Below are 13799 nucleotides of genomic sequence, written 5' to 3' on the forward strand. Positions count from 1 at the left end.
CTCGGCGGGTATCATGGCGTCCGCAGAGCAGAGGAACAGGATTTCCAGGGGTTTCTTACCACCGTTTTTTTTTTTTTTTTTTTTTTTTTTTTTTTTTTTTTGGCCACTTGTATTTTCTGCAATGTATTTCTCCATGTATTGCTTTTATGAGAGGAAAAGGAATACAATCCATCCTTATTTTGAAGGAAAAGCAAATCCTTATTTGCTCAGGAAAAGTTAATTTATAGGTCGAAATAGGAGATGGTTGTTTGTGGAACAAGAGGAGACTCCGCTGAGATCCTTAAACAGTCCTACAGGCCACATTCTGGAACTCATTCGCTGCAGAAAATGAAGCACCCATCGAGAGGTTTGAGCTACTCTCTGAACTTTGAGGGAGTATGTACAGAAGCCTCGTGTTTGAGTCCTATAGGTCAACTCGGGGGCCTGAGGATGGCTTGTAACTTCCTTGCGTGTTGTTGCAAATAGTGAGTGGCCCACTGCCTCGCCTCTAGAAATAAGCACTGCTTCCCAGAAGGAACCTGTGGCCTGCTACCTGCGTTCTGAATCCTCAACTGTGTAAAAATAATTAGTTGCGCTACAGTTGTTTTATTAGGGTAATGATACTATTAATAACAGCCATCCTTTCTTGGGTGTCTAAGATGTCCGCTCCGTGGCAGGCACAGAAAAACACTCAACAGGTGGGCATTCCTCACACAGGAAGACAGTGCAGCTCGGCAGTGACAGGTCCCACCGCTGGTTCATGGCCAGGTACGTGCTTCTCTCTCTCCCTCCCCCGTGCTGCTTCTGGCATTCACATCAGGTTTTAACATCTACTTCCAAATTCACTTAAAATTCCAAGTTTGCCACAGCCTTGAAGGAGCCGAGCAGACAGATCTCTTGGGTGGGTGCAGGGAAGGGCGGGGACAGCCCATGCTTCCGCCCTCAGAGGACGCGCGGCTACCGCTGGCCGGCCAGCAGGCCTGGGTTTGCTCTGCTCACTGCACGTGGCTGGCCTGGTGCAGACGCTCAGGCCAGTTATATTTTTCCTTCTAATTTTAGTTGCACACCCTCCCCACTGACTTTGCTGATAAAGTCTCTTTAGAAAATTGCTTTTCAAATTGACTGCTTCCCTGGGAAGATTAATGCTGAGGAAACCCATAGACCTGATAGTTGGCACTCGGCCCACTCAGGGGCCGTTTCTGTGAGCCCCACACGTCAGAGCAAGTGGCTGTAGATACCTCTGTCCCAGCCCCTCAGGAGAGTGATTCATGGTGACCAAGGCCTTTTCTGTCAGTAGCACAGAGGCCTGGGCGCTGCCCTAAGGACCAACCTGTACCACCCTCTGAGTTTCGCAAAAAGTACATCTGGGGCACCGGGGTGGCTCAGTTGGTTAAGCGTCCGTCTTCAGCTCGTGTCATGATCTCATGGTTCATGGGTTCGAGCCCCGCATCGGGTTTTGGGCTGACAGCTCGGCGTCTGGAGCCTGCCTCAGATTCTGTGCCTCCCTGTCTCTCTCCCACTCACACTCTGTTTCTCTCCGTCTCTCGAAAAATGAACAAATGTTAAAAAATAAAAAAAACAACAACAACAAAAAAGCACATCTGCCCTGGATCTCACCCACGTGCACCTGAGAACAAAGTCAGGTGTGGGGTGGATGGCAGTGCAAAAGGTGCCAGGGGACGCAGAGTCCTTCCAACAAGGCTGTGGCCTCCTTCCCCAATTCCTCTGGCTGGAGAGCGGGTCCTCCCACCAGCGTTTAGCCAGTACTGCTGGCTGAACATTTATTCATTCAAACAATATTTGCCACGTGACTGCTGGGCACCGGGCACCCTTCCAGGCACCGAGGCCATACCAGCAAACAAGACAGACTAGGTTCTTGTCCCTTGGAGGGCCCAGCTGAGTCAGTGCTGAAATGGCTTTCCAGTGTCCTTTCATTTAACACTAGGTGCCGATATGGGGTAAAGTTCCGAGCTGGTTGGGAGCTGCTGGGCCCGTCACATCTCTGGGCCCCAGATCCTCTAACTGGAACATGATAGACTTACCGCCTCTGGCTCCAAATTCAACATTTATGTGGATCACGACAGAATGCTATGCATACTGAGAAACTGAGATAAACTGTCCTTCATCACAGCCTGCGTTCTCTGCCTCACTCTCTTCCCTCCCCCCGGCCTCACAAATGCACAGAGCTGGGGGATTACGAGGGATCCATCCTTGTCCGGAGAGCGCTCAGAAAACAAGGCCTGCTATCAACGTGTACCTGGACTAAGCTGACCATTCCTCTGCAACCCGGCCACCTTTCTGTTAATTGTGGGCGGAGCTAACTGTGGATAATGCCTTCATGGCATGGCCGTGGGGATGTGTCGGCCCCTACCTGCTGCTGCCTGAGCTGTAAAGGAGCAAACACCATAAGCCTTTCTCCCTCTTGGGAAGTCCCTTTCTGCAAACCTTTCCCTCTCTGCAACAAGGGAAGGAGGTTCCAGGCCCAGGGCTTTGACTGACGTTGGAGTTGCTGGTTCTGTGAATCAGAACGATTTACTTTCTCTTCCTGAGCCTCCTGCCCTCTCACCTGTAGATGAGACTACCCCTGCAGCCTCCTGTGATGAAATGAGGCAGTGGGAGAAAAGCCACAGCCTCGGTGACCAGCGACCGTCTGAGAGCAGCTCTTCTGGGCCCGCCCTCTCCCAGGACCGTCTCAGGCAGCCGTCTGGGCTGCTGGAGTGTCCTGCAGGCCATGTTGGGGGGGAGCAAGCGGTGGACCCGAGCGCAGGGGACCCTGGGAGAGGCACAGGCTGTGAGACTGGGTCGGCTTTCCTTCAGGCTGGACTTGACACCCCTTCGCGGGGTTGTTATCTGATGTACGCTTCGGGTTCTGTGTGCGTTCTTTAGCAGCCTTACTGTGATGGCATAACGACCAGATGGGCGTCGGGGCTGAGCTGTCCAAGATGGAGGCCGCCTGCCACATGAGGCCACTGAGACTGAAATGAACTGAAATTGGGCCCGATGGAAACTTTGGTTCCCAGGCACATGAGCCACATTTCCAGCGCTCCCTAGCCACGAGCTATTGTACTGGACGCTCAGATACAGAACAGCTTCACCACGGTACCAGCCTTCTGGGCCTTCCGAGTCACGCAAAGACTGTTCCGAACTCGAACAAGGGCAGCACAGCGGTCAATGCCCGTTGAATGTTTCCTTTGGATTTACCCTTCCCTTCCCCATTTGGACAGTGGTTCCCAGTCTGGTCTCCATTCTGTCACCTTGTTTGTAGTCTCTGGCAGAGACAAGGACTCCAGGAGGGCAGTTATGGAGTTTGGGGAGGGGGCCCACCCTCTAGGTGGGTGTTTCAGAGTCCCCGCCCCAAGGAAGGTTTTACTAGAGGAAGCCCCCCAGGCCCTTCTGCTATCTGCTGAGCCTCACCTCCTCCAGCAGGGGGTTGCTGAGATACACGGAGAGGCTCCTCAAGCGATGGAGTTCTGGCATCAGAGTGCCTGGGTTCAAATCCCAGTTTGGGGCTCAAGAGCTAGGCGTTCTTTGGTGTGTCCTTAACCTTTCTGAGCCTCTTGTCACATGTAATGGCACTCCCCAGCTGCCAGCAGGGCTTTCTGATGTATCACCTAATGTAGGGCCCGAGCGCACAGTAGGAGCTCCCTAAGGCCAATGTCATATAATGAGACAAGCTGAGGGGTTACATTCAGAAGGGCTTTGTTTCAAGTCTCAGTTAGACCTTTGTGACCTTGAGCACACTTCTTGTGCTTTCTGCATCCGCCTCCCCACCTCTTCCTCCCTCCCCACCTCGTGAAGAGGTAACAGTGATGGCACATACCTCCTGGACTTAACCACGATTGATTACAAATAGTGTAGGTCAAAGGCCTCACCCCAGCCACCTAGGAGGTGTTTCTCTCTGAGGCACAACATGGGACCACTTTGCTGTCCATCCTGCAAAATACTCATACCCTGGGTGTGTGAGGTAGGGCACACCCTCAACGGGGTGGCTAGATAGCTTAGGTGGATGTAAAAGCACACGGCACACAGTAAGTGCCCAGTGAAAGTTAATTCCTTACTTACAGCCTCCGTGACCTTGACCGAGTCGACCAATTTGTCTGGGCCACGGTGAAGCCTGTCTTACCGGGCAGAGGGGCACAAGGATGAACAGAAATGATTCAGGTGCATGGCAGCCTTGGGAAAACTGATAGGAAGGCTGTAGGAGCAGCTGTTTTTTACTAGCATGTCAAGTGGGGCTTATGCAGCTCTGTTTAAAAAAAGTTATTAGTGGGGCACCTGGGTGGCTCAGTCAGTTAAGCATCCGACTTCGGCTCAGGTCATGATCTCACAGTTCGTGGGTTCGAGCCACATGTCAGGCTCCATGCTGACAGCTCAGAGCCCTGAACCCACTTCGGATTCCCTCTCTCTCTGCCCCTCCCCTGTTTGCACCCTGTCTCTCTCTCTCAAAAATAAATAAACATTAAAAAAAAAAAGCTATTAGAGAAAGGACTTGGGCTGATGCTTTACTTTTCCACCTAGTGCTGGAGGGAGCTCTGCTTAGGAGATCATGGACTGGTCATGGACAATACAATGTCCACTTAGTGCCATTTTCTGGGAGTCCAGGGAATGAACAGTGAGGACGGTGGCTCAACCAACAGTGGTTGGGATGTTGGGAGGACAGTGTACGTCACAACTTTGAATTCATATAGGAATCAGACAATTATGGCATCTAAAATTCTACATTATGATCTTTCCTTTTCCCACAGTGTGAACTAGGAGTGTCCAAAGTCACAGATGAGAGGGAATGGGAAAGTTACATTTACTGAGTGCCTACTATGTGCCAGCATTATGTCTGTTGTCTTATTAAGGTCTCCCAGCAGCCTAATGAGGAAAGAGAGAAGGAGGTTTTGCTTCGGGAAATAAGGAGGGAATTCAGGGGGTATAAGACTTTAGATGGCAGAACCCCCTACATATTAATTTGCACTAACTTGTAAGGACAATGTAGCTTCTCCACATGCCGGAGAGGTATCAGCACTTCCTCAGAGTCTGCCATCAAAGAGCCCAGAGATGTTCATATTCCATTACAATTACCGACAGTATCTTCGAGTAGCATTTTGGTCATCATTGCTGCTCTGAAATGATCGTGGCCATTAGACTTGCATTAGACTCCTGCCGCTAGGAGCTTTTTACGTAATGTGTTGATGAGAGAAAGGACATACATTACTTCATCACGAATTTGTTTTTCAACAAATTTTTATACCTAGTTTTCAATATTATTGGCTTCCTTTCTTTGTAGTCCTATGTATTTTATCTAGTGCATCTAAAAACATCGTGCTGAGATGGGGTCCGTAGACTTCACTGTCCTGGCAAAGGGGCCAAGGTACAAAGGTTGAGGATTGCTAAAAGAGATGTTCAGGGAGGTCAAAAGTATTGTCCCAGTTTGGTGAAATCAAGATTGGAGTCTAGGTCTGAGTAACTGATTTGTAATCTGCAGAGGATCTAGGACCGAGGGTGAAAAGAGAGGGAGGATGTGCTCTGAGCGTCTCACTCTGACCAAACTCAGATGATCGACAGAAATGAGGCCAGGGTGGGTGGTTAGAGGGATGGGTTTTAGCACTATTTAAATGACATAATCGCAGGTGTGTTTTCAGAATCGAACACTGCACAACAATGAGAGTGAAGGAGTCACTACTGCACATGAGCACTGGGGTCATAATATTGAGTCAAAGAAACTGGACACATCCCTATCATGTGATTCTAGTTAGAGAAAGTCCAAGAAGTGGTAAAGCTAATTTATAGGGACAGGAATGAAAATGGTTGTGTATAGGACGTGGGGATGAACCGAAAGGGGGCACAAGGAATCCTTCTAGGGTGATGGAATGTTCCATCACGTGATCGGGTGGTGGCTACCTAGATGTATACATCAAAACCCAAATAATGCATTTAAGTTCTGTGCGTTTCACTGTATGTAAACAATGCCTGCATTAAAGAAAATAATGATAAGAATTGCTACTTTCATCTTACTGATGAATCAACGAGGAGAGAAATTAAATACAAGGGGTCCTTATTATCCAATCCTCTTGCTGTGATTGGAAGTTAAAAGGGACGTAGGTGCAGGTGACCAGACTGGTGGTTTCTGTGTGGGGAACTCCTCACTCAAATCCCTCCAAATGGCTTTCTACCTCACTCAGAATCAAATCAAGTCCTTACGCTGCCTCACCAGTAGAACGAATAAGAAAATTGTGTTATAGTCACATAACAGAACATTGTTTAGCCATGAGAATAAACCAACTACAAGTACGCTAAACATGGATGAATCATTCTGAGTTAAAGAATCCAGATATAAAGGAGAAGACAGTGTCTCATTTCATGTATATTAAGTATAAAACAGGCCAAATAATCTACGGAGTTAGAAGAATAGTGGTTACTCTTGGGGAGGCCATGATGGAAGGGGACACAAGGGACTTCTGAGATATTGGTCACGGTCATGGTCTATTTAGTGATCTGGGACCTAGTTACACTGGTTGACTTGTGCACTTAAAAATAATAGTATAAGCCAGTGAAACAATAAAGGATCACACCTAAAAGCACGGGTTCAGAGTCACCTAACTGTGTTCTACGTACATGGGACTCCTGGGCTTGTGCAGCTCTATAGCTCTGCCTGGAAGCTGGTTGTCCCTGAATCAAATCCAGTGTATCTCAAGCAGACAGAGAGGGAATCTGAGATTGTTGCCAATGCCACAGCACCACCTCTGGGGTGTTTTCAACATGCAACTGCCACCCCCCACTTACTCAGGGTCCTGCACGGAGCCTCCTACACAGTGGAATCTCTCGGGCACAGTTTTCCAGTCTTTAGCCATTTTCACCATGGCGCCTGCATCAAGGACCCCGTAGCCAAAGAGGTGATTAAACTCCAGGCCAACCCCATTCCTCCGCCATTGATGGACCTCGTCGTGAAGCTGGTTCCGTTTGGAGGTAAGCACAGTCAGATGCTGTATGTCTCTCCAGGTCAGACCCAGGCTGGATACCAGAGGCAGAGAGATTTGAGAACAAGGGTAAGGGGGAGGGCACAAGGCAAGAGAGAGAGAGAGAGAGAGAGAGAGAGAGAGAGAGAGAGAGAATGACTAAGCACATATACCCTTTGTAGGATTTGGAACATCTATGAACCGCGAAGGGAGGATTTCCATGCACCATCTAGAGCCGTTATATATCTACATTTAAACATCTTGTCTTTCTTACTTAAATAAATTTACTTCAAATGCACATTCTAACACACACTGGAATGGCTGAAACGAAAAAGACTGACAATACTAATTACTGGCAAAGATGTGAAGCCACTGGAGCCCACATACTTTGCACGTGGGATTGTAACTTGCTGCTGACACTTTGGAAAACCATTTGGCTGTATCTTCTCATGTTGTCCCAGTGTCCAAGCTATGGCCCAGAAGCTCCATTCCTAGGTATGCATCCCCCCAAAAATGTGTGTATATATCCACCTGACATGTACTGGAACGTTCACAGGCCCAAACGACAAAGCCCCAAATACCTAGCCACAATAAAATGAATAAGCCAACTGAGGTGTATTTATTGGATGTGAAATGCTGTCCTACAATGAGAACGAATGAACTATAGCTACGCTGAATAATACAGATGAATCTGTCAAATAGAATGTCACCCTAATGAAGCCAGACACAGAAGAGAACATACTGTATACTATTTCTTTTGTTTAAAGTATCAAAACAGACCCAACTAATCTGTGCTGTTAGAAGTCAGGTTAGTGGTTAGTCTTGGAGGAGGGGCTGGAAGGTGACACAAGGAAGCTTCTGGGTGAAGGCAGTGCTCTGCTTCTTGATCTGGGTGTTGGCTCCATGGCTATGTTCCATTTGTACAAATGAGGCTGTCATTTCTTCAAGGGCAGAGATGGTATCGTCAGCATATTCGTGTCCCCCGGGCCCAGGACAGCAGTCCTTTGTACGCTGTTTGTCCGGTGAATAAGCACATCTGCTTGCAGATGCTACTGTCTTTGGAAATAAGCGTCTAATATAACTCACTGCCTGTGTTTTTCAAAGGGCAAGTCAGACCCATCTGTGGGCCAAGAAAGCAACTTAACCGCACAGATTATCTATGTGGGCTGCACATTAAAATCTTCTGGTGAGACATTTCAAATCCCATTGCTTAGGCCACATCTCAGACCAATGAAATCAGAATCTCTGGGAGTTAGACTCAGGCTTTGGAAATTGTTAACACTTCCCAGGCCAACTCTAGTAGACAGCTAGGCTTGAAAACCCGTGATTTAATGAATGGGACTATCATTAAAAAATGAACAGAACAGAACAGAAAAGAGTAAGAGCGTGAATTAGCATGTACTACGGGAAACTATTTTTCTTGGAACTGTGTATGTGTGTGTGGTGTTGGGTTGCTATGCAAAATTTATTCCTGAGAGTCATAATCAAAAAGTTGGAAAAACCCTGTTCTGTGGTTCTCTTTAGAAGTCAAATAATTCAAAAGACCAGGAACAACATAACTCATTTGATTTCAATACATGCAGCGTTCATTGGTTCAAAGCCTTGAGTCACAGCCAAAATATGCCAATGATTCATGTACTCTTGCAATGCAGACCTTCAGCTATTAAGGAGAAAGTTTCAAGGAAGGTCACTGCTTATTTGGGAAAATTATGAACATATCTTGATATGGTTCCCAGGACCCAGGTGAATGGGGTGAAACTTCCAGAAGTTGATTATGGCTAAAAGCTCAGTGTTTTGGTGGAATGAGATTCTGAATTAATTAAAAACAGAAGTGTTGATAAATGAGGAGCTGGTGGTCTCGAGATGATCTGAGGGCAGGCTGGCAGGTGGATTATCGCCCATCTTTGCTGGGGGTTCTGCCACAAAAACATGCAATGCTTCCTGGAGCTTGGAGAGCTCGTTAGATATTTCTCCACAGTTTTATTCTCATGGAGTCCATGAGAAATAGAGAGAATGCATCAGAACAAAGATCTTCTCACTTCTAGAATAAACCAGATAGACCATACTCTTATGTAACGGAGTTTGTGACACTGTTTGGCCAGCCATTTATGCATACCTGAGAGGTAAAACTAAGTCCCTCATGATTCCCCCTTCTGAACACTTTCAGAATTGACAGAATACACTGTTGTGCAAAACAGTATTTCTTCCATCTGCTTTAAGCTTTATTCCTACCATGGTAGCTCAAGAATTGTAGGCTATGCTTATCAAATAATAAAAAATAGTAAATTTACAGATGATCTACAATATAAAGGTCACTGTGAACAGTGTAATAGGACAAATAACATGAAAAATATTTTATATAATGGTTGGGAAAATAAGGCACAGGTATATGGAAAGGTCCTGCACAATGAAGTGATTCTATGAAGGTTCACTGAGTGTATACCAGCTCTAGGCACTGTGATAGTTGTGGGCATGTCATAGGAAGCTCCCTGTTCTCTCAGAGGCTACAGCCCAGCGGGAAAGACCGATAACTCAGTGTTTAAAAAGGGAGGGCTGCCATGATGGGGGAGCTCTCAATACCAAGAAAACCAACAGTGGAGCCGATGTGTTATCCCATCTAGGGGGCTTCAGACTCTGGTCCTCAAGTCTCCTGCATCAGAATCACGTGGGGACTAGTGACAGATGTAGATTCCTGCCTCAGTGCCCTTTCTATATTTTTAAGGTAAGACAACAGAGATCCAGAGGTGGTAAATGATTGCCCATGTAGATACCGGGAGACTGGAGGACATAGCTATTGTCTCCCTCATATCTACCCTCCCTGTTCCTTTTTAAGAAAACCTCAATTTTATTCAGAACAGCAACGTTACCAGCTACAAAGCTATAGTTCCCAGCCTCCTCTGCAGTCTGGGGTGGTCATGTGACAGTTCTGGTCAATGAGAAATAAGCAAAAGCCACTCGGTGAGGCTTTTCAGAAAAAACTTTAGACGAGGCTGACTCCGATGGTGGGTATCTTTTGTCCCTTTGCTCTTCCAGTTTTTTCTATCTGAAATATCAGTGTGATGGCTGGAGCTCCAGCAGCATCTCGAGAACATGAAAGTGGAAGAGTAGAAATCTAGGAAGAGCTGGATTCCCCACATCCCAGGGGCACCCTCAAAGTAGCCCTGGGCTCCTTACCTCTGTTTCATCTTTCACATGGCAGAAAAATAAAACCCTGTCTCAGTTTAACTACTGTCATTGGGATTTTCTGTTTCCAATCTTGACCCAGTCAGAGGCAGAGTCCAGATGGTCACCTGGCAAACAACAGTATATCCTGATTCATAGGTTCATGGAGCTCTTGCTTTACTGCATGCCCAGGCCACGGAGCTTCCACAGGCTGGCTACTTACAGAGTCCCTGGAACAGCGCTTGAAAAGACAAATCCCTGGGCCATCCATAACCCCAGAGATTTGTATTTGGTGACTCTTGGTTGAGATGTGGGAATCTATTGTTTTCAAAATTCCATCCAGTGCTCAACGTTACCAGTTATCAGGGAAATGCAAATTAAAAGTAGAGTACAATTCTACTGAACAGTCATAAGAATGGCTAAAGTGTGGAAGGCTGGCAATACCAAGTGTTGGCAAGGATGTGGGGCCACCGTTAACTCATACTGCCTGAGCAAGCGTCAATGGCTATTTGGAAAAACTTTGAAAAACTGGGGGTATCTACTAGCACAGCACATATGTATATCCCGTGACTCAGCATTTTGAGTGCCTGGTATGCACCCAACAGAAATGCATTCATACGTTCACCGAAAGAATGAATATGTAAGAATATTCACAGCAATATGACTCATAATAGCCCCCACCTGGAAATAACCCAAGTATTCATTTATGCAGTGGGGTAATTAACAATGAGGATGAATGACCCATAGCCACACACGACACTACGGAGGAATCTCTCAGACATACTATGAAGCAAAAGAGCATATACTGGTACTTAGGTAATCGTCTGTTTCTTGATCTGGATGCTGGTTAACAGGGGTCTGTTAGCTTTGTAAGAAGTCACTGAGCTGTATCTAATATTTGTGCACTTTTCTCTGTGTCTCTTACGCTTCGATTAAGAGTGTACATGAAAAAAAATCCATCTTCTGGAAGGTCAGTTTTGGAAACTTTAGTCAATATGTGGGCCATATTACCACAGATGGTTCCATCAAGCCACAAAATTACCTCTCTATGACCTACCCCTCAAACCCAGCTCAGCCTTCTCGAGCCACACAGAAAGCCCTGGGTCATAGAGAGAATGCAAAATATTTGTAGCTGGCAGTCACCCCCTGCCCAAAGAAATCATTTGGAGTTTTTTCTACTGTTGGTCACACTGGGAAATGTGAACAATATTCCCTGTGACTCAAGAAGCCATTTTCAAGCATATTGGCAGAAAAGTACATTATTCAAGTAATGACTGGGCAGGACAGAGGAATAATGGCTTCCCTTTTTTCCCCTGGAGTCCTGGGGGGTAGTTGTTCCCCTTTCATGGGTCCTGATGGGCATACATTTACGTAGGATAATTTGTTTATTGCATGCAAACTGCTTTGGAAAAGCTTTCTTATTGGACCTCTGGGTGGCAAACAGCCCTCGACTGCTGTCGACACAACTGGGGGTCACCAAGGTCCCCAAGTTGTCTCATCTCACAATAAAGAGAGATGAGTTGCTGGAACTGTTCATGGAGGGGCTTTCCCAGCCCCTCCCCCTGGATGATCTCCTGGGGCTATTTTGCTCTGACCAGTGGTTTTAACTGCCGGCTACTGGAGCTGCTTTGCCGACAGGTGCAGAAAGCCAGAGGAGCCTTGGAGATTCCCTCCCAGGCATGGCTCTCAGCCAGTGACTGGCCACCACCAGGACATGGCAGGCCAGCATCCTTGCCCTGAGGGAGAACATATTCTGAGGCATAATTTACACGCCAGAGCTCCCCATGGGATCAGGCTGAGGCTGAAACTTCTGAAATTGCATCCTTACTTGGATTCTTCCTCATCCTCAACCTGCTTCTTCTACTTTATCCTGGTTTCTCCCGAGAGCCCTTTCTTAATAAATTGCTTGCCACCAACTTCTATCTCAGGGTGTGGACCCAACCTCAGGCAGTTGGTGTTCTCGGGAATATTAGGACTAGCTCCTAGGATGGGCTTGAACCACCACTGGCAAGGATCACTTTTTTCCTCTTTATGGCAACAGAGATTTAAAACCATTGCTCCAAAACAAAGTGTGCCCAGGTGGTGATGCCTTTTCTGTAAGGCTATCTGCAAGGGTGTTAAAGAATGGCGAATGATTGGTGCACAGCCCATGAACCTGTTTAGAGATCCAGCAGCCTTGTTCCATTATGTTGATGTATTTAGGTTGTCCTTTTGTGTGCACAGAGGCCTGGGCAACTGACTCTTTGCTTGCCAAAATGCAAGGCGACTTTGAGTCAAGTTCTGTCCTCTTAGATGGAAAGGGTGACCAGAAACCCCTTCTCAGTTTTGGAGCACCCCCGATCCCTGTTCTCTTCAAGGCTCAGTGGCAGCCAGCAGGCTCCCACTGTTTGTCTGCTCCCGCCTGGAGTGAGCAAAGCCAGCTCAGACACCGGGGCCTGACAGGCCTTGAGATAAACAGTTTCATCTTCAGGAAATGCACATACGAAGCAAGTTTTGGTTTCTGCACTTCATAGGAACACTTCAATCAGTGTCTCCTGGAATCCTAAAATTTCCACCTGATTTTTGCTAGAAGAATCAGAGTTTGGCCTGATCCAATGAAAGGAGTCACTCCCAGTTGGGGGCCTTATCTGTAAGAGGAGGGCAATTACGCCTTTTCTGCTTAAAGACAGAGTGTTGGACTAGATAATCTTTCAAAGTCCTTTCCTATCCAGGAATCAACGCTTACCTTCTTTGCAAGTCAGAAAGCACACTGTATATATGGAGAGAGATGAGGAGGGCTGCCTGGGGATTGACGCTAGAAGCTCCGGTTGCCTAGCAACGACTGACAAGGATGGGAACTCAATGCCCCTTCCCCAGGGACCTGAATCCAACCTCTCACAAGTTGCTGGTGCTGCATTCTTGAACAACTCCCCACAGCGTGGGCATCTGCAATCACACCACACGGGTGATGCCTGAGACCACATGTTCAGCTCTCAGAGTAGTGGGTGGGTAGGAAACTCTGTTGGGGATCAAATCCAAGTGTGTCCAGCAACAGCAATATGCGGCCTCTCCGTGGGATGGTGAGAAAAGAGAAGATAATCTCCTCCTACCTGTAGCTCGGAAGGTTTCTTAGTAAAGCCCATTTCCTGGTCTACATTGTGTGATTCTGCCCACCTCGTCTCAGTGTTAAAAGTGAATTCGCCTTATAAGCTAATGAATCTTCACTATGGGCATCCTGATTACCACACGTTCTGAAATGCTTTGCTAGATACTAGTTTGGCAATAGTTTTCTTTCATTTAGCTGATGGTCTTATGGAAGTAAAACAGTCAAAGGATCCAGATGGTTTTCACAAAGAAATATCTACCTGCCCCTACTTGGTATCTGAGTAAGCAGCTGATATGCACTATGGAGTGTCGGGGTATTGTGCTTTCCTAAGGATGTTATTTGTGGAATGTGTGTGTATGTGTGTATCACTTAGGGCCTGTGGTTCATTCAGAAATGTCCATCACAGTCCATTGGCCCTGACTCTTCAACACTCTCACACCCACTTTTGCCTCCATAGACACTTGGTATTGGGTAGAAAGACAAATGTTAGTCTACCCTTGGCCCCGAGACGGAAACATACTTAGCCTCTAAAGCCAGTGCAAACACTCCAGCTGCCTCGGGGGCAGCCGCGGATGTCCCAGAATGCCTCAGAGTGCAGTTGCCATACAAATCTGTGGTTGCCTGGAAGG

General features: G+C 47.0%; 1 protein-coding gene across 1 annotated transcript in view; it reads right to left on the reverse strand.

The window, feature by feature from the left end:
- The window catches only part of PCSK2 (proprotein convertase subtilisin/kexin type 2), a 281924-nt gene that overhangs the window by 10143 nt on the left and 257982 nt on the right, over nt 1-13799 (reverse strand). The window contains exons 10-11 of the mRNA XM_078444292.2: nt 13691-13791; nt 6751-6978 (exon numbers count right to left, since the gene is read on the reverse strand). Coding sequence (XP_078300418.1) covers nt 6751-6978; nt 13691-13791 — 329 coding nt within the window. The remainder of the gene's footprint in view (nt 1-6750; nt 6979-13690; nt 13792-13799) is intronic.

The sequence above is a fragment of the Panthera onca genome, chromosome A3 (assembly GCF_046562875.1).
Source record: "Panthera onca isolate mPanOnc1 chromosome A3, mPanOnc1 haplotype 2, whole genome shotgun sequence".
In the NCBI taxonomy this organism is placed as follows: Eukaryota; Metazoa; Chordata; class Mammalia; order Carnivora; family Felidae; genus Panthera; species Panthera onca.